This window comes from Scyliorhinus canicula, chromosome 3 (genome assembly GCF_902713615.1).
Source record: "Scyliorhinus canicula chromosome 3, sScyCan1.1, whole genome shotgun sequence".
In the NCBI taxonomy this organism is placed as follows: Eukaryota; Metazoa; Chordata; class Chondrichthyes; order Carcharhiniformes; family Scyliorhinidae; genus Scyliorhinus; species Scyliorhinus canicula.
In genome coordinates this window covers 201,054,729-201,076,128 of record NC_052148.1, presented here as the reverse complement: position 1 = coordinate 201,076,128, position 21,400 = coordinate 201,054,729, and the positions used below count along the sequence as shown (strand labels likewise).

General features: G+C 41.1%; 1 protein-coding gene across 4 annotated transcripts in view; it reads left to right on the top strand.

Annotated features, from left to right (window-relative positions):
- The window catches only part of fbxw7 (F-box and WD repeat domain containing 7), a 157,381-nt gene extending 136,195 nt beyond the window's left edge, over nt 1-21,186 (top strand). For 2 of the 4 annotated variants that reach the window (XM_038791996.1, XM_038791998.1), the window contains exons 4-11: nt 1,225-1,359; nt 1,997-2,120; nt 2,356-2,492; nt 3,180-3,293; nt 8,986-9,167; nt 9,268-9,493; nt 13,889-14,099; nt 19,347-21,186. In XM_038791996.1, coding sequence (XP_038647924.1) covers nt 1,225-1,359; nt 1,997-2,120; nt 2,356-2,492; nt 3,180-3,293; nt 8,986-9,167; nt 9,268-9,493; nt 13,889-14,099; nt 19,347-19,615 — 1,398 coding nt within the window. In that variant the 3' untranslated portion in view covers nt 19,616-21,186. Of the gene's footprint in view, nt 1-1,224; nt 1,360-1,996; nt 2,121-2,355; nt 2,493-3,176; nt 3,294-8,985; nt 9,168-9,267; nt 9,494-13,888; nt 14,100-19,346 lie in introns of all 4 variants that reach the window. The other 2 variants (XM_038791995.1, XM_038791997.1) reach the window with 1 other exon arrangement.
- Nucleotides 21,187-21,400: the final 214 nt, after the last annotated feature.

Here is a 21,400-nt window from a genome sequence, read left to right as displayed (position 1 = left end):
GGAGGATGAGAGGCGACTTAATAGAGGTTTATAAGATGATGAGGGGGATAGATAGAGTGGACGTTCAGAGACTATTTCCTCGCGTGGATCTAGCGGTTACAAGAGGCATAACTATAAGGTTCGGGGTGGGAGATAAAGGAGGGATGTCCGAGGTAGGTTCTTTACTCAGAGAGTGGTTAGGGTGTGGAATGGACTGCCTGCTGTGATAGTGGAGTCGGACACTGTAGGAACTTCCAAGCGGTTATTGGATAAGCACATGGAGCACACCAGAATGACAGGGAGTGGGATAGCTTGATCTTGGTTTCGGACAAAGCTCGGCATAACATCGAGGGTCGAAGGGCCTGTTCTGTGCTGTACTGTTCTACGTTCTATATCTCATTGCTATCCAACCCATTGCCTATGATTGTTCACAGCCTCCTGCATCCCAGATAAAAACAGAGCAAAAGTATTCATATAAATAAGCTTTTTATTAATTCATCGGATGTTAGAATTATTGTCAAGACCGGCATTTGTTACCCATCCATAATTGCTCTTGAGAGGCGGTAGTGAACTGCTGCGTGTTTAGAAGGTGGTGTCGAATTTGTTGGCAAATTGCTGCAATGCATCTTATAGATAGTACTGTTGTCACTGTGCACCGGTAGATGCTTAATTTGATGAATTAAACTGGCTGCTTTGACCTAGATGGTGTCAAGTGTTGTTAACATTTTTGGGATAACCTCGAACAGCATTTTGGGGAAGAGTGTTCCAGATTCCCAGTACCTGCTGTGTGAAAAAGTAGTTCTTGATGTCATTGTGAATGTTGTGTTGTTGTTGCTACATTCATCCAGGCAAATGGACAGTATTCCATCACACTCCTAAATTGTGCTTCGATGTTGTTGGGACAGGTGTAAGTTATTTGCTGCAGGATTTCCAGCCTCTAATCGGCTCTTGTAGTCAAGAGTATTTAAACAGCTGGTCCAGTAAAGCTTTTGGTCAATGCTATCCCCTAGGATGTTGATGGCGGAGACTTCAATGATGGTAATGCTATTGAATACGAAGAGGAGATGGGTATTACTGTGTGGCGTGAATGTAAGTTAAATAGAACATGTCCACAGCCAGTCTTCAATGCATCCTCCTGCCTCTTCCCAACCACTCCCTACCATACATCCAGAATTTATTTAATTTATACATGCAGTCTGTTGCTTTCCAAGTATGATTTCACTAAATGGTTTTGTTTTCTTTTAGAGTTGGAGTGGACCAGAAAGATTACTTGCATTAGATGAATTAATTGACAGCTGTGAACCTACCCAAGTAAAGCACATGATGCAAGTTATAGAACCCCAGTTCCAACGAGATTTCATATCACTGCTCCCAAAAGAGGTGAGGTTCTGTGTGTGTGTTTGTGTGTGTGTGTTTGCGCGTGTGTGTGTTTGCGCGTGTGTGTTTACGTGTGTGTGGTGGGGGAGATTAGAAAAACTTTGGGTGCTAATAAACAAGTTAACAAAATTATTTTTGTTTCTGAAATGTGATTCTGTAATAAACAAATAACAAGAATTTTATTTTAAAAATAAAGCTTTGAATGTTGAATTGTGAATTTATCCCAATTGTGTATACAGTAAAGACAGAATTAATAAAAGTCCACACACACCTCTTGTGCAAGAGTGGGAATCGGTTTAGCTCAGTTGACTGGACAGCTGGTTCGTGAAGCAGAGCGAGGCCAACAGCACGGCTGAGGTTATTCATGAAGGCCCTGCCTTCTGAACCTTGCCCGTTGCCTGACATGTGGTGATCCTTAGGGTAAATCACCACCAGTCAGCTCCCCCTCAAAGAGAAAAGCATCCTATGGTCATCTGCGACTATGGCAACTTTACTTGACTTTTACTTACAAAAATGGTTGTTCATCACCCTTCATTCTGTTTATTTCTTTACTTTATTCTTATAACTACAGTTTTAGAGATTAATCTTTACCATGGTCGAAAGGAAATAACTAGTCATTTTCAATTTGCGTGTAATGCAGCTGGCGTTGTATGTTCTCTCATTCCTGGATCCCAAGGACCTGCTGCAGGCAGCACAGACCTGCCGCTACTGGAGAATACTGGCTGAAGACAACCTACTGTGGAGGGAAAAATGTAAAGAGGAAGGTAATGATATTGAAAGAAACTTAGTGTAGGTAGTCGCACCTTTAAAACGGCAGTATTTTTACAGTGGTTAGATTCTTTAATACTGGGGAAGAACAGAATGAAAGAAGCATTATGCCAATATAAATGCGTAATCGGCATCGACATGTTTTTTTTCTTTTAAACGCAAACCTTTTTTGTTGAGAATCTTAGCAAATCACTTATCAAAAGTGAGTGAGTAAAATCTTTCTTTCTCCAGGAATTGATGAGCCTGTATACATCAAAAGGAGAAAGGTGATCAAACCAGGCTTTGCTCACAGCCCTTGGAAAAGCGCTTACATCCGACAACACAGAATAGATACTAACTGGCGCTGTGGAGATCTAAAAACCCCAAAGGTACTGTCTCATGAAAATTTACGAACTAAAATTTTGAGAACAATTTTCTACTGTATGGTAGTTTGCTTCAATGGATTTAAATATGTATCAAGTACTAACTAAGCAGATTGTAAATATTGATGAATTCCAAAAGTCATGTGGTAAAAGATGAACCTTGCTCTTGCCCTGAACAAAAATTGCAGCTTATATTAACGGTAAAGGAGAGCCAAATTTAAATATTCCTTTAATACAAATGTTTGGATGAACTTCTTTGACAATGTGGAACTGAGCCATACAAACTTGGAATCTCTAGTTGTGCTGAGCTCAACATAAATAGCAGTAAAAGCACTAAAGTCAGCCTAACTTTCTCTGGTTTGACGTTGGGTTGAGGTGGGTTGTAGAACAAAATTAGTTAGGATCCCCAACCCAATTTGCTATGCAATGATGTATTCTCAAAGACCCACGATTGCAGGTTTGGTGAGGACTGAATTGGACATGTTCATGATTAACTAGTTTGTGCAGTCTCGCTGCATAGAGTCCCATGTGAAGAATGGCACATTGCCAAAGTATTGCAGAGGTTGGTGCTCAGGGAACCTTGCTGTTTTCAGTGGTGAAAGAATTAGAATATCGGAAGCATTATATTTGTAATAAGAAGTTGCTAACCCTAATTTGTTCTGGCTCTGAGTATGAAATGTGCTTTCTCAGCAGGTGCTAAAAGGTCATGACGATCATGTGATCACATGCCTACAGTTCTGTGGTAACCGAATTGTCAGTGGTTCTGATGACAACACACTGAAAGTGTGGTCAGCTGTTACAGGAAAGGTGAGTTTTTTGAGTTCCACCAATATTCTGATGCCTTCCTGAGCCTGTGAGCTTATCAATAGGAAATTGTTTAGTGAAATAAAAGTCAAAATTAAACCTGTTCTATTCTCAGAAATTTAGTTTGCTTTCCTGTTATTTGTAACTAAGCAACCACACCTCATCTGTCAAGAAAATGTGGGTGAGGCAAAGGGACATTTGCCTTCAGCATTTTCCAACCTGGTTATTGGCTGTGTTTCCTGTACCATCCCCTCTCTTGTCCAAAGTAAGTACAAAAGGCGAGAACGTGCTTTGAAAAAAAAGATGCTGAACACATTTTTGACTATCTTTGACCTAAACCTGCAGCATCTTTATTCAAATCTTCATCTTGCCCATTTCACATCTGTTTTAAATTGAAATGTTTTAATTGGTAGTCTCTGCATTCAGACTGATTGAGCTGAAGGCCATCAGTAAACAACATGCAACAATAAAATTTACCATGACCAAAACGATTAGCATGAAATAGTTACAAAAATGCTGAAGAGAATAATATAATTTTAATTAATTTCATTGTAGACTATTGAAGCATTTTTTAATTATGGATATTATGAACTGAATGAATAGGCAGAGTTGTGTGAGAATATTCAACAAAAATCTATGAATTGTGAAATGCAGCATCTAGGATGGGAAAATGAAAACCTCTCTTCAAAATGAATTCTTCACAGCAGTACAGTAAATTGGTCGACTGATTTCTGGAACTGATGAACATGCTGAATTCCTGATCTTGGTGAAGGTTCCCAGCCAATGCCAAGGGCTTTCTCTGCCTATTTGTCAATCAGCATTGACCTGACCTAGAAGTATGCTACAACTTTTCCTTCAGTTGCATGGCACTGAGGATGTAATTCAAGTTTGAGAATTCTTCATCATAAAAAGGCAAATATATGAGTGGCCATGCTGTGTGCTGATTTTGCACACTCTGGGCAATTGCTGGTAGTAATTTCTACACCCGAGAAGCTCAACACCATCCAAGCCAAAAACAAGCCCGCTTGATTGCTCCCCCTTCCACAAACATTCAAATCCTCCACCACTGATGAACAGTAGCAGCTGTGTGTACCATCTCCAAGATGCACTGCGGTAACTCACCAAGGTTCATTAGACAGTACCTTCCAAAACCATAAACACTACCACCTAGATGAACAAGAGCAGCAGATACCTGGGAACCCCACACCTGAAGGTTCCCGTCCGAATCACTCACCACCCTGACTTGGAAATATATCACCGTTCCTTCACTATCCCTGGGGCAGCATCCTGGAACTCCCTCCCTAACAGCACAAAGGGTGTACCTACACCTCAAGGATTGCAGCAGTTCAAGAAGGCAGCTCACCATCACCTTCTTAAGGGTAACCAGGGATGGGCAATAAATGCTGGCCTAACCAGCGACGCCCACATCCCGTAAATGAATTTTAAAAAGAAGTACTACCCTGCAATGAGAGGAAAGTATCAGCCAGGATTTCCATTCCGGATTACTATCCAATGGCTTCTGGGAACTGTCTGTGTTTGTCAGGTGAGAATAAGGTTTTGCGGTAACATCCACCTCATCAATTAGGAAGCTCTCACATACGTGAGGAATGGCTATTTTGGCAAGGCATCAAAAGTAATTTGTACTCATAAGTGCTCGAGTCACTGCCATCGGGGGAAATGGGGTACAACTGAAATCTTATTCACGGTGGCATCCATGGAAAGAGAAGGAGGTGAGTGTGAAGAGGCATGACTGGTATAGAATTCATGAAACATAAGAACCAAATTCCCCATTATGTCAGTGCTATAAAGGGGCGATGCGGTGGCGCAGTGGTTAGCACTGTTGCCTCACGGCTCCAAGGACCCGGGTTCGATCCCGGCCCTGGGTCACTGTCCATGTTGAGTTTGCGCATCCTCCTCGTGTCTGTGTGGGTCTCACCCCCACAACCCAAAGATGTGGAGGGTAGGTGGATTGGCCACGCTAAATTGTCCCTTAATTGGGAAAAAAAAATTGGGTATTCTAAAAAAAAAATTTTTTAAATGTCAGTACTACAAAATAGAGTTTCAATTAAAATGTAGAATGTTGGAAATACTCAGCATGTCAGGAAGCATTCATGGAGAGAAACAGACTTTAATGTTTCAGGTTCACATCAGAACTTGGGCATTGCCTTTTCAACAAAATTGTGAAACACAAGAATAGGTCGGTGCCGATTAAAATTGCATCAAATACCAATGTCTGTTGTTAAGGTCACCTACAGTTGGTTGACCAGAAGTTTCCAATGGATTCACCTCTGATCTGAAAGCCCCTTCCAAACATCTAGGGATTAGTGCTGGGGGCCTCAACATTTTACACATGATATAAATGACTTGGATGAAGGGTCCAAGCATATGATTGCTAAATTTTCTGTTGACACATAGGTAGGAAAGTAAGTTGTGAAGAGGTCATAAGGAGGCTACAAGGGAATGTAGATAGGTTAAGTGAGTATGAAAATATCTGGCAAATGGAGCATAATATGGAAAAATGGTAAATTGACCATTTTGACAGGAGAATAAATATTGCGAGAATAATTGAATGTGAAAGTAGGGAAGTTATGCTTCAGTTATACAAGGCATTGGTGAGGCCACATCTAGAGTACTGTGTACAGTATCAGTCACCTTATTTAAGTAAGGATGTCAATAATTTGGAAGTCTTTCAGAGAAGATTTACTCGAAAATAAAATTTGATTCATATGCATAGGATTAAAATAGAAGCTGAAATATAATCAACATGAACTTTTTAAAAATCTATAGCTTCCGGCAGCAATGGTGGGAAGCGCACTAAGCAGGGGAACTGGTCAGTCCTTGTGAGTTCCTGTCTGCAGTGTACAATGGGCTGGATTCCCCGTTTTTGGGACTCTGTCTCCACGCCATCGTAAAAACTGTGGACTTGATTGACAAGAGGAGGCCAGTGTCGGAGGCTCAGGAATTTACGCCACTGCCATTCAGATGAGTGAATCTCTTGATATTCCAATGAACTGGTTGCTGCTGTAGAACATGGGAAAATGTTGGTCAATGACGGGAAATACTATTTCCCAGTAATGAAAAAGAAGTGGGCTCGACACTCACAGTCATCTCTTAACAACATTGGTACCGGCCTGGGAACAAGCTGCCCACCATTCATAAGGATCACTGCTCTGTGCAGAGAAGCAGCTCTCTTGGCTCTGCAAGAAGATCTCCAGGCCAAGATAATTATGACACGACATTTTGAACAATCATTGGAAATTGTCACTCCAAGAATCCCAAAGAAGCTTATGGACTTCTTTGAGAACTATGAACACCAAAGTGGACTACATTATCTATAAGAATAAAATGAGCTTCATACACTGAAGACCTCAAACTCGTTATGATGAGAAGTGAAATTGTAAGTTTAGACTCTTGACATGAGTGTTAATTTTCACCAATAAAGATCCATTTTCAAATGAAAAAAAAACTGGACTTTCACGCCAGAAAAACTGGCGTTAAAGAGCCACATATTCCTAGCCCTGCAGTGGGAGAGCAGTGAACCAGTGTAAAACTAGCAGCTTTTGCTGCAGATATGGGCACCCGCAGTTCCGGGTCGGATGCCGCGCATGCGCACGGCAGTGGCCTCCAGTGCCGCGCCATGCTCCATGACTGACTCAGACCGCGGAGTTGGACCCTGAACATAGTGCCCCCGATCGGTCGCGCGACCAACCCTGACTGCCCGCCCAGAAATTGCCCGGCTGCATATTAGGTCCCCCCCCCCCCCCCCCCCCCCCCCCGCCCCATGCTCCGATCGGCCTGCCCCCGACCAGGGCGGCCGCGGACTGAGTCCGCAGCAGCCATGCCAGTGTCCCAACCGGCAGGACCATGTTAGATCCACGCCGTCCAGACTTTGGCCGGTCGGGGGTGGAGAATGGCGGGGGGGGGGGGTACCAGCAATGGCCGCAGGTAGGTGATATGCGGCGCGGGGTACCCGGAGAACTGGTGCCGGTCCCGATTCCGTGCGGGGAAATGGATTCTCCACCCCGGCCGCAATTTTGGCGTCGGGGTGCAGAGAATCCAGCCCATTATCTTTACAGGCCGAGAGGCGGAGCCAGGTGCCATGAGGCAAGGAAGAAAGTAGCAAGGGCAAGCGTGCCACTGCGGCAGGAGTCAAATAAATAGGGCAGCTTGAAACCCCTGAGCGTGGCTAAAGAGCCAGGAAGAGAAATTGAGAGCCTAATCAGACTTGACTGGCAGCACCCATGAATCTGAGAAGCCTTGTGGAGAGAGAGCAGAATTTAAGTCAGGAGCTGGAGCAACAGTTCAAGAGTGGTGAGTCATTGCATTGAGGAGCTAAGATCTGACTATGACAGAGATCTGGAGCATTGACCATAATTTGTTCCTTGAAGTTGAACTTTCCTTTCAGAGTTTATACAGCTTTGATGCTGGTGGAATCTTGTTTTTTTGCTTAAATCACACATTACAATGGGAAGATTTGACATTGCACAAGTATAAAATTAGTTTTTCTAAGTCAAAGGTTGTTCAGCAGTAATTATAAATGCTGACAGTTTCGCCATCATTATAACTGCAAAGTTTGGGCATTGGTTTTAGAATATATTTTGATACATTTTCAAGTATCAGGAGTATAAAGAACTAAATTCATGTGGCTGTCTGAGAGATTTGTGCTGCTATGCTTACTGTCTGATGTGACTTAGTCTAGCATTTCCTGTGGGTTTCTTGAATGCCAGAAATGATAGAAGTCAATACTGCACAGCAAGAATGTGCTGAAGACTTTCATCAAGATCCTGGCAAATGTGCTGCCATTGCTAAAATGGATGATGAATCTGTAGTGTGGAAGCAACAGTGAAATCACTCTCTCTCAGTGTGCTCATGTTAACCCAATATTAATACCCAAACTGAAAAACAGGCTAATGTGCAGAACTGTATTCATCTGAATATCCAACCAGAGTTCCTCACTCTGGAATGATTTGGCAGAAATGACGTGGGGAAAGATTGATGCCCTGGAGATGCAACTTTGAAAAGGACATAAGGTGTGCGTTCATTGTTCAATAGTAATTCAAGACTAGGATTTAATGCCAATTTGTTCTTGTAAAGGGACAGCCTTCAAAAATCCATATGTTTAGAGTATTAGATCAGGTGCATTAATATAATCAATCTAAATGTCTGGTTAGTTTGAAGGTATGTAAACGACCTGTTATTTGCCAGTGAAAACCTTTCCGTTCTCAATCAAAGTACCTTTGTCACTATGTAAAAACCTTCATTGGACAAAACTGCCTTGATATTGTCGGCATTTCTCAGGATTGTGAGAATCTGCCCTGCTCTTTACCATTGAATATGTATTTGGAGTTCAAAATGAATACAATTCTATAGTGAGAACGTTTTCTGTGTGAATGTTTTAGAATTCAGGATTTGTTTGGAATTGAAAGAATTCTTATGTTCTAATTGAAGCTGTTCAGCTTGCAAAAAACAAAACAGCCTAACATAAATACTCCTTTTAAGGCTTTTAAAATCTTGCATTGAAAATAAAATTATAGCGGAGACTAAGACCTTAACAGCTAGTAAACTGCTTCATTACATACTTACGGGATTTGAGGATTAATTGACATCAACTTTCAGAACCCAAATGCGCATAAATTGATAATGTTGGGTTTTCTGTAATAGCTACTTTTTTTTGTTATCTTCCATTTATTCGCAGTGTTTAAGAACATTAGTAGGACATACGGGTGGTGTCTGGTCATCACAGATGAGAGGCAATATCATTATAAGTGGATCCACTGACCGGACGTTGAAAGTATGGAATGCAGATTCTGGTGAATGTATTCACACGCTATACGGTCATACCTCTACAGTGCGCTGCATGCACCTCCATGAAAATCGGTAGGATTATATCAGGAGACTATTTCTTTAATAAATGGCTTATGATTTGAAGCAAACTTTTAGGTTAATTTTCTCTGGTGTGCCTTGTTTAACATTGCAGAGTTGTGAGTGGATCTCGAGATGCTACTCTTCGTGTCTGGGACATTGAAACAGGACAATGTTTACATGTGTTGATGGGCCATGTTGCAGCTGTGCGATGTGTACAATATGATGGACGAAGAGTTGTCAGTGGGGCTTATGATTTCATGGTCAAGGTGTGGGACCCTGAAACAGAAACCTGTCTACATACGTTACAGGGACACACCAACAGGGTCTATTCATTACAGGTAAGGGACTGGGATAATTATTTGTAACATTTTTGCTTTCAAAACAATTATTTTGTGTGCAAAGGCATTCATATATTTGTACTTATTTAGGTTGCTAATACTTATCATGTTGATGTGTCATGTTACACTTGGCTCCACATGGCTCAGCATTTTCGTAAAACTGACAGCTGATAGACAGGTGCTTTAAGTGTTCCGTGTAGGTTGCAAGTCTTTGGCAACAATTTTTGACACGGTGATCTTGTCTTTGAGGCTAGACTTCCAAATAGATGATTAGCTTTTCTGACCTGTATGCAATTTGGAAATACAGGAGCATAAGATAGCAATCACATTAGCTTGGGCATCTCCCAACTCCAACCAAAACCCTCCTGCTCAATTTGGTCCAATCCCTACAGACTTGTTTTCATCTGCTGTTCTATTCTCCTTTTGATACCAGTTCGAAAATGCTGCTTCTGAGTTCTGTTTGAACTAATAGTCCAGCATGGTACAGCTGAGATTTTTTGGCATCAAACCATGCATTAGAGATGAATATAGCATTGTAAATAGTAGTTGAACAATTAGGTAATTGTCAAGTTGAGGTCAAATAGAAAGGCCACTGCAGTGTTGGATATCAATGGTTGTCCACGGGTGGGTTCTTTTTGGATATTCTCCACCAGGAAGCATCCCAGAACTATATTCAGAAACATGCTTAATTGAATCATATGCCAGATGATGTTTAAAATGTGTAAGAGCAGTGTTTAAATTAAAAATAACCCTACATTTTTACTTGCATAGATGTATATAATTAAACTTTACCCAACTTTGTGTGTGGCATGACGATCCATGGAGGTAGCTGAAATAACTTGCTTTTAATTTATTATGGATCATGGCTTTACAAATTTACTTACTTTGGTTTTTGTTATGTAAATTTATATCCCTAGTTTTGTAGTAAAATATCCCATAGTAGTACATAAACAAAGATCAATCTTTATTACTTTCCTATCGAGCCTGATTTAAAAAATGCAAAGAAATCATTGAAAGGAGACAGTTGAAGTCTGTGTGTAAATCATAAGACATTCCGTGCACTACTAAAGTCAGATTTGCATTGTATATCTTAACAATGTGTGTCTGATGCTTATTATGCATCAATGGAGTCAGCTGAAGGCAGTAACCTAGAACTTTTGGGCACAGTTTTGGCTGGAAAAGTTGTTTGCGAGTTTTAGTCCAACTCCAATGGAAGTGTGCTGTTTTCACACATTTTTCTATTGTCAGCTAATTGACATGTCTTGAAGTGCAGATTTCAGGAGATCTAGGGAAGATGCAAAGTGGGAATACAAACGTGTACCAGTGACATCAAAAATAGCAATGGGTAAAATGAACATTAGGCGTTGCAATAATGTTCCTGAAAGACTTTGGACACGATTTAGCACCAGGCACAACGGGTGAATCCCTTGAGAGCCCCAAATCCGGTTGGGCGCCAGGCCAATCGCAAGTCAACCAACTCATTCCGTCTGACGTGATCTGGATTATGTCCTCGCTGGGCTTGATCCGGATCAGCATATTTAAATGAGCCATTAGGCCGTGCCTGCGAGACCTCGACCAGATGCCGTTTAGCACACTGGTTTCCACAAATGTGGACCAGGCATGACGGCAGCTCAGGGGATCCTGCAGGCCATTAGAGATCCCTGGTGGCACTTTGGCAGGACCACCTGAGCACACTGACTGTGCCACCCTAGAGTTTCCAGGGTGCCTAGATGGTGGTGTCAGGCTGGCAGTGCTAACCTGCCACCTGGGCACCATGGCACTGCCAGGTTTGGGGGGGGGGGGGGGGGGGGAAGGGGGAGGTTCAGAAAACACTGGGGGGTGGGGGGCAGGGAGGCATTGTAGAGATCAGGGCAGCTGGTCAAAATGGCGCCAAAGTCTACAAGGAGCAGTTCCTGCTCACCAGTACAGGAAATTGACTAAACTGTGTTCTCGATAGGGAAAAACTCTTCGAGGCCCAAAAAACGAGAGAATGCTGGTGAATAGCTGGGGGAATCTCGGCACATCCTGGCAAACGCAGCACTAACCGGACTTAGTTTCAACTGCTGAATTGCACCATCTAAAGATCATCTCTGGACATATCAGCCTTACTGTAATTAAATGGGGCATTGGTGAGGCCACATGTGGAGTATTGTGTGCAGTTTTGGTGTCCATATGTAAGGAAAGATGCTCTTGCTTCGGAAGGGGTGCGGGGCTGATTCCTGGGATAGCGGGACTGTCATATGAGGAGAGAATAAATCGGTTAGGATTAGATTCATTGTTGTTTAGAAGAGTGAGAGGGGATCTCATAGGAACTTATAAAATTTTAACAGGATTAGACAGGGTAGATTCAGAAAGAATGTTCCTGATGGTGGAGGAACCCTGAACTAGGGGTCATAGTTAGAGGATAAGAGGTAAACCTTTTAAGACTGAGGTGAGAAGAGAGTGAGAGTGGTGAATCTGTGGAATTCGCTACCACAGAAAGTAATTGAGGCCAAAACATTGTGTAATTTCAAGAAGGAGTTAGATATAGCTCTTGGAGCTAAAGGGATCAAGGGATATGGGGGGGGGGGGGGATCAGGGTATTGAACTTGATGATCAGCCATGATCATTATGAATGGCTGAGCAGGCTTGAAGGGCCGAATGGTCGTCTCTATGTATGTTTAAGGGACAGGGATTAAGAAGCGACTGTCAAAATTGAAGGGATGGAAAATCTCAGTTAGTGTGAATCAGCAAACAACTGAGATGGCATTAGGCACAAACCTTTGCTGAATTGGGAGAGAATTGTGTGGGCAGTGGTCCTCTGCAATTCACAGCAAAATCTTGACAGGATTAATATTTTAGCCTGCAGGAAGGTGTAGATAAATTTTGGATTAAAGATTATTGTCACAACAACAACGCTTTACATTTACATAGCGTGTTAAACATTCTAAAGAATCCCAAGGTACTTCATTGAGGCATTATAATATAAAACATTGAACCTAACGGTGTCATTAGGGCAAATAACCATAGCTTGATCAAAGACAAAAGCAAAATACTTCTGGAAAAATAAAAACAGCAAAAGGCAGAGAATAATGGTTAACATTTCAAGGTGGTAACCTTCCATCGATGATTTTGTTTCTGCTTCCACAAATACTGCCTGACCTACTGAGCTTGGCCAAAAAAATGTCATAAGGAGTGTCTCAAGGATAGAGAGATTTAGGGATAGAATTCCAGAGCTTGGATCCAAGGCAACACGGCCACCAATGGTGGAGAGATTAAAATTGGGGATGTTGAAATGCTGGAATTTGAGGAGCACAGATAGCTCTGGGTTGGAGGGGATACAGAGACAGGGAGGGGCCAGGCCAAGGAGGGATTTGAAATCAAGGACCACAATTGTAAAATTGAGACATTGTTTAACTGGGAGTCAGTTTAGGTCAGCAAGTTCAGGGATGATGACCGAATGGCATTCGGTACAAGTTTGGACACGGAGCAGTAGAACACTTTTCTATAGGTCTCCTCTCTACTTTCTATATTGAGCTTTGTTCTCTACTGTGTAATGAATATTATATTGGTTAAAAGACTCCCTGTTCTTTCCCATTTTGACGTTTTTATCTTCACTCTTCGAGAAGGCTCTAACTTTGGATGATTTTTCTATCCCCCTCATCAGAATGTCTAGCCTGTACTTGAACTGATTTCTCTTTTAAGGCATCCTGTTGATTAGTTACAGTTTTGCCTACCCATTTTGATTACAACCTACATGGGCGAGATCGCTTTTAACCCTCTGAATTTAACCTTCTTCCAATTAAGTAATTTTATGCTGGATTTTGTTTTATTTGCTCTTGGGATGTGGGCGATGCTGGCTGGGCCAGCATTTATTTCAAGTCCCTATTTATCCTTGAACTGAGTGGCTTGCGAGGCCATTTCAGTGGGAGACTGTTAAGAGCTAACCGGGTTGCATCTGGAGTCAAATACCAGACTAGGTAAAGACAGTAGATTTCCTTCCCTGAAGGACATTGGTGAATCAGATGGGATTTTACGACAATCTGCAATGGTTTCATGATCATCATTAGACTTCTAATTCCAGATTTTTATTGAATTGGAAGTTCACCATCTGCCATGGTGGGATTCGAACCTGGGACCCCAGATCATTGGTCTGGGCCTCTGGATTACTATTGTCAAGTGACAATACCACTGAAACATCACCTCCCCATTGTCCTATTATAAATCTCATTCCTCAGAACTCCTTGGGCAGGACACATGCTGACATACTTCACACTATACAGTATATGGTATATTGCAGTGACATGAAGTAAAAAGGTTTAAATTTTTTTTTTAAAACATTGAAAGCCATTTATTGCTGTTTCCCTTTAAATTTAAATACAGATGGTGTATTTCTTTTCTCCCTCAACATTGTAGTTCGATGGCATTCATGTAGTAAGCGGTTCACTTGACACCTCTATTCGTGTATGGGATGTGGAGACTGGGAATTGTATTCACACATTAACGGGACATCAGTCCCTAACAAGTGGAATGGAACTGAAGGACAACACGCTAGTGTCTGGAAATGCAGATTCCACAGTGAAGATCTGGGACATCAAAACAGGACAGTGTTTACAGACATTACAAGGTGAGTCTGAAAAAGCAACTTTCTGCAAGACTTGTTGAATTGAAATTGTCTTAAATATCAATATTTTGACCTCCTTGATGTGGAACCCTATAGGTAGTTCCAGTTTCATTTGCACAGCTTATCTTCACATTTGAAGAACAGCCACACTGTTGTGGGGGGGGGGGGGGCGGCAAGTTTGCACAGTGGCTAGCACTGTTTCTTCACAGCACCAGGGTCCCCAGGTTCGATTCCCGGCTTGGATCACTGTCTGTCTGGAGTCTGCACGTTCTCCCTGTGTCTGCGTGGTTTTCCTCCACGTGCTCCGGTTTTCTCCCACAAGTCCCAAAGACATGTTGGGTAATTTGGACATTCTGAATTCTCCCTCCGTGCACCCAAACAGGCGCTGGAATATGGCGACTAGGGGATTGTAGGAGTCTACTGTGCGGTTCAAGTGTAGTCTCGTATAAGTTAAACTTCTCAGATGCAAAATAAAAATCTTTTATTGCATCTATTGATTATAATTGAGAGACTAAGATCTTTTTATGGTTACAAATCAGATGTTCTCAAAAAGCCTTTGCCAGCAAAAGACTTTAAGAGAAATAATTGGCTTAATGGTTTCCAAAAGATTTAACCTTCAAAAATATAACGGTTCTTTGCTTAAAGCAAAACAGCTTGCGCAAACTTCAAGAGTTAGAGTGGAAAAGTGAAAATACAAAAATAAGGATAGCAAGTAGTTAGATGAAAGTATAGAGTGATCCTGGATGGAAAATGGCTTTCCGAACTTCTATGTTTAAGGAGAATGTTATCAGTCTAACTCCATCTGTCCCCAGCCCTGCAATGTGCTGATTGGCTTGAATGGGTTTCAAATACATTTGGTTGGATGGTTATTTGTCAATCATCAATGTGCAACATATATTCAGATATGTTGCATTTGTAGATTTTTGTGTGTGTTGGAATGTGATATATCCTCTTGATCAATTCTAGTTTTTGCTGGTTTATTGCTGACTGTGCTTCTACCTGAATTCTGAACAATAGTGTGTTCATGTAGTCATGGCGACCTTGGGTATGCTGCATAGCTTTTGCTATTTAAAACAATAGTCAGTGTATGATATCAGTAAAAATGTTGCATAAGCTCTAGCTAGTTTCTTTGAATGTTTCAGATCCTGTGTTTTGCCACTGCAAATTCTGCCAGCTGTGTATTAGTAATCTAAATTATGCATGGAAGTTATATGATGAAATCCATTTTAAAATGGATTTTAAACTGGGCTTTAGTTTTTAACATTTAAATGGCTGAATCAATTACCCTTTTACCTATTAGAAATGGACAGTTTCCTTCAGGGATTTTCACAGTAACTTCATTGCTTGTTATTCCTGACTTGGAAGTATATCACCGCTCCTTCGCTATCACTGGGCAACATCCTGAAACTCCCTCCCTAATAGCACAGTGGGTGTACCTACACCTCAAGGACTGCAGCGGTTTAAGAAGGCAACTCACCATCACCTTCTGAAGGGCACCTAGGGATGGGCAATAAATGCTGGCCGAACCAGCGATGCCCGCATCCCGTAAATGCTTTTTTTTAAAACCTGAAACTATTCCTATAAACCTTTATTGCACCTGCAGTGCCCAAAATTGGGTTTAATATTCCAGTTGAGGCCAAACCAGTGTTTTATAAAGGTTGATTGTAACATTTTGCTTTGACACTCCATGCCCAGAATCTTTAACTGAGGGATTGTACTTGACAGGTAATGCTGTCTATAAATATGTATGGTAAAGAGGAGTCATTCTGTTTTGAGGAGGAGCCTTCTCAGTAATTTCAGCTTTTTGTGAGATATGGGTTGCAAAGTGTTTCCATACCATGCTTTTTTTTTATTCCCAAAATAATCCAAATCCATAGTTTAAGGAAAATGCTGATTTTTGTGTTTGAGTTGTTGACCATGAAGAAAGACTGGTAAATTGATGCTTCCTAAAGTATTTTGCACTCCAACACCGTTTTAACTGTTGAAAATTAGCGCGACCCAAGGCACAAGTGAAAATAAAGCAACATATGGTATATAATTATTAAAGTTTGCTTATTATAGATTAACACATATAGCAAAAAAATGTGTTTTTACTGTACTTTGTAAAAATGTTATTTTGTTTGCCCACTAGTCCATTTCTTCATATGAGCGCTTCATGGATAATGGCCATGGAGCAACAAAAGTATAGGTTGAGGGCCTTTAGACTCTGATATTGGAACAGAGGCCATTCCACAGCACCAGGTTTAGGCTCAGCAAGGCCGTAGTGCAGTAATGGGATTGAGGTCGGGTGGGCTTTGAGACTCGGTGAACAACCACAGACAAGAGTTCATGGCACAGGGAGAGACCAAAAAGCAAACAGCACAAGGGCACGATCAGATGGCCCTGAGCCTTGGTACCAGTGCTAGATACATGGGATTACTCAGCCTAGGTCTCCAATCCTCCTAATTACTCATGAGCCTGGCTTCAAGGTTTTTTTAATTTTTATCTTTCTGAGAACACGCGTTCTCTTTGATTTCTTGTGCATTCCATGACAAATTGAACACCTGAATGAAAGGTAATGCATTCGCCCCTATTATTGGAATTTCTTTTTATTAATTTGACTGAGGACGTAACCAGAAAAAAAAGAATTGCGATCCTTAGAAATCTTTTGCAAACCTATTTGCTGTTTCTATGACCTTCAATTGGGATCAGAAACTGGTGCTTTTAAAGTTTCCAGGTTCCTAGAACATAGAACGATACAGCGCAGTACAGGCCCTTCGGCCCTCGATGTTGCACCGACATGGAAAAAATCTAAAGGCCATCTAACCTACACTATGCCCTTATCATCCATATGCTTATCCAATAAATTTTTTAATGCCCTCAATGTTGGCGTGTTCACTACTGTTGCAGGTAGGGCATTCCACGGCCTCACCACTCTTTGCGTAAAAAACCCACCTCTGACCTCGGTCCTATATCTATTACCCCTCAATTTAAGGCTATGTCCCCTCGTGCTAGCCACCTCCATCCGCTGGAGAAGGCTCTCGCTGTCCACCCTATCTAACCCTCTGATCATTTTGTATGCCTCTATTAAGTCACCTCTTAACCTTCTTCTCTCTAACGAAAACAACCTCAAGTCCATCAGCCTTTCCTCATAAGATTTTCCCTCCATACCAGGCAACATCCTGGTAAATTTCCTCTGCACCCGTTCCAAAGCTTCCACGTCCTTCCTATAATGAGGCGACCAGAACTGTACACAATACTCCAAATGCGGCCGTACTAGAGTTTTGTACAACTGCAACATGACCTCATGGCTCCGGAACTCAATCCCTCTACCAATAAAGGCCAACACACCATAGGCCTTCTTCACAACCCTATCAACCTGCGTGGCAACTTTCAGGGATCTATGTACATGGACACCGAGATCCCTCTGCTCATCCACACTACCAAGAATTTTACCATTAGCCAAATATTCCGCATTCTGTTATTCTTTCCAAAGTGAATCACCTCACACTTCTCCACATTAAACTCCATTTGCCACCTCTCAGCCCAGCTCTGCAGCTTATCTATGTCCCTCTGTAACCTGCAACATCCTTCCGCACTGTCTACAACTCCACCGACTTTAGTGTCGTCTGCAAATTTACTCACCCATCCTTCTGCGCCCTCCTCTAGGTCATTTATAAAAATGACAAACAGCAACGGCCCCAGAACAGATCCTTGTGGTACGCCACTCGTAACTGAACTCCATTCTGAACATTTCCCATCAACTACCACTCTCTGTCTTCTTTCAACTAGCCAATTTCTGATCCACATCTCTAAATCACCCTCAATCCCCAGCCTCCGTATTTCTGCAATAGCCGACCGTGGGGAACCTTATCAAACGCTTTACTGAAATCCATATACACCACATCAACTGCTCTACCCTCGTCTACCTGTTCAGTCACCTTCTCAAAGAACTCGATAAGGTTTGTGAGGCATGACCTACCCTTCACAAAACCATGCTGACTGTCCCTAATCATATTATTCCTATCTAGATGATTATAAATCGTATCTTTTATAATCCTCTCCAAGACTTTACCCACCACAGACGTTAGGCTCACCGGCCTATAGTTACCGGGGTTATCTCTACTCCCCTTCTTGAACAAAGGGACCACATTTGCTATCCTCCAGTCCTCTGTAGGATGGATGAAGCATTACAAATCTTAATTAGGTTGAGGTAGTAAAAAAACAATCTGTACAGATTGGCATAATGAAGGCATTCAGCTGTATGCTTTCTCTGAATATGAATTAAGTTGAGATTAATTTTGTACATTGTCACTGTATTGTGGATGTTTTCAGTGAAAAATTAAACTTCAAACATTAACATTTTGGAAGTAGTTTTGTTTTTTAAAATAGTGATTAAAATAGTTAGATTTTCATGTTTCCAACATTTTGTGTGCTAATTTCTACTATTAAATATTTGAAGTTTATGTAAAATAATTTTAATAAGGCAGCATGGTGGCACAGTGGTTATCACTGCTGCCTATGGCTTTGCGGACCCGGGTTCGATCCCGACCCCAGGTCACTGCCTGTATGGAGTTTGCACATTCTCCCCGTGTCTGAGTGGGTTTCACCCCCACAACCCAAAGATAGGCAAGGTAGGTGGATTGGCCGCATTAAATTGGCCCTTAATTGGAAAAAAAGAATTGGGTACTCTAAATTTATAATAAATAAAAAATTTAAAATAATTTGAACGACTCTCATTTTTATAGAGCTTGACATAACTATAGCGTGTCTCAAAGTGCTTTACAGACAATGAAGAACTTTTTGAAAGTATATTCACGGCTCTAAGGTAGGAAATATGACAGTCAGTTTGCGCCCACCAAGTTCCCACAAACAGCAATGTGATAATGACCAGATTATTTGTTTTTGTGATCTTGATTGAGGGACAAATATTGGCCAGGACACATTTGAAAGACTGCACCTCTGATTCCTTCGATGCTGTATTAGAGTATCATCATTTTATGTTTGCCCTCGAGTCCTGGAGTGCAGCTCGGAATTCACCATCTCCGAGGAGTGCTACCAACTGAGCCACAGCTGAAATTATTAACCTATTAACTTGCATAGTTGGAAATAAATTGGAGACACAAGTTCAAAGTTCCTCATGTTGTGTAAACTCTTTCCTCTTTCCATGCCAGTAACATTTTCAAGCTGTGATTTTGTTACCTAGTTGATGGATATGTGACTTTTTGGGGAATGACTTGTTGATTTGTCTCCTTTTGTTTTCCTTACCAGGTCCTAACAAGCATCAGAGTGCTGTGACATGCCTCCAATTCAACAAGAACTTTGTGATAACTAGCTCAGATGATGGGACTGTAAAACTTTGGGATCTGAAAACAGGAGAGTTCATTCGGAATTTGGTTACACTGGAAAGTGGAGGCAGTGGAGGTGTTGTATGGAGAATCAGAGCATCAAATACAAAGCTTGTGTGTGCAGTAGGAAGCAGAAATGGGACTGAAGAAACAAAGCTGCTTGTTTTGGACTTTGACGTGGACATGAAGTGAAGATGTGGAATAGGAATTTGCCTAATGTTAAGTCAGTGTACATCACCGTGCTTTGGTGGGTACAGGATGTTGGCTCGGGACAGCAGGATGCATGAAGAAGACACAGAGACCTATGGATCACCAGGAAAGGGAGTAAGGGGTGACGTGTTATAACTGACAAAATCTGACTTGTTCAGATGCACATATTGTCTTGTTATATCTGGCTTCCCCTTTGACTTTGGGCAGTTTTTGTGCAGAAAGACTTGATACAAAGCCTAGTGCAATGATTATTTTTTTAAATGATTATCAGCAGCCAACTCTCAGCAGCAAGGCATAAAAAATTTATTTGAAAAGTTATGTTTTAAACAAGCTGCTAATCAGGCCAAGAGCTGGTTTTCTTAAAGACTTGGGTTGTCTAAATGTCTCAGTTTTGTCTTTCCAGGTTTCAACATTTGGAACCTTACTGTGAATTTTGTACAATTTTTTTATATATATATATAAAATACACATATATATATAAAAAAGCCTAATGTTGCCAACAATCGGTCACAGTATTAACATATATTTCTCTATTTATTCACCACTGCTTCCAGATTCTTTTAATGAGGGATTATATAGTTCTTCAGAGGCAAATTATCCTGAGTGATCTAAGTACTTAAAGAACTCAAAAGCTGGAAGAGTTCTTGAGGTTGTTATTCAAATAAGTCTTCGGGCTTATCAGTTGTCCCATCCCTGTACTGTAATCCCAGTGGCCAAATAACTTGCTGCTAAGTCGTCTTTTGTGACATTTCACATCCAGACTCTAGTTCTAAATTTGATCTGGTATGGATGATTTTTGAGTTTTAAAAAAGGCATTTGCCACTGAAACTTGAGCCAACTGTGCCTCTGAGAGGCTGAAAGAAGGAAGGAGATGCAGAATGGCATAGTGTGATTTGCTTGCAAGAAGGAAATTGAGAAGTGGTATGTGCTACATTGGAATGTTTGTTTCCTAACAATGTTGAACACATTCCTTCAGATGGGAGCTCTTTCAGCCTGTATTGTGGAGAATTTCATTGTGAGGACTATGGTGGAACAGACAAAAACATAATTAAGATTATTGACATAATGCAAAAAGAACAAAAAATGTAAGTGAGATGTGCATACAAATAAGAGGTGTTATTGCTGGCCAGTCTTAGTGTAAACAGTATTGAAATATCCAATTGATACAGTTATTGCTGTGATCTACTGACAAAACAATACCAAATGTTTTGTGCTGAACGCAGCATGGGCAACAACGGTTAAATTGTTTGCCCAATTATTATTCAAGATACACAACGCAACATGAACTGTGAAAGTGGTTTAACACTGTATACTAAACAATCTTGAGTTAGATACTTTGTTTTTCTTTTTTATTTTCCTGTTAATTTATAGTCTGGTTTTTAAAACAAAACAAATACAAAAAAATCAGATTTCAGATTTTTTACTTTACAGTATGTAACTGCCTGACGTGATGGAGAAACCTTAAAGGGATTGTGTCTATGGTTTGATTCACTTAGAATTTTTATTTTCTTATAACTTAAGTGCAATAAAATGTGCTTTTTCATTTGAAATTATTCTTGCTTAGCTTTCATGTTGTACTGTATGATTTTTACGGAATGATGTGTTCCACATTATTCAATTGAACTTTGTGCAATACAAACTGGTGCTGCTTTTCTCATATTCCCACCCTAAAGATTCTCGTTAGTACAAGGATGAGAGTTAAAATGATCAGTTCTCACTAGCACCCATTTTATGTATTTAAGCTTTTGATTTTTTTAATGCAGCTAC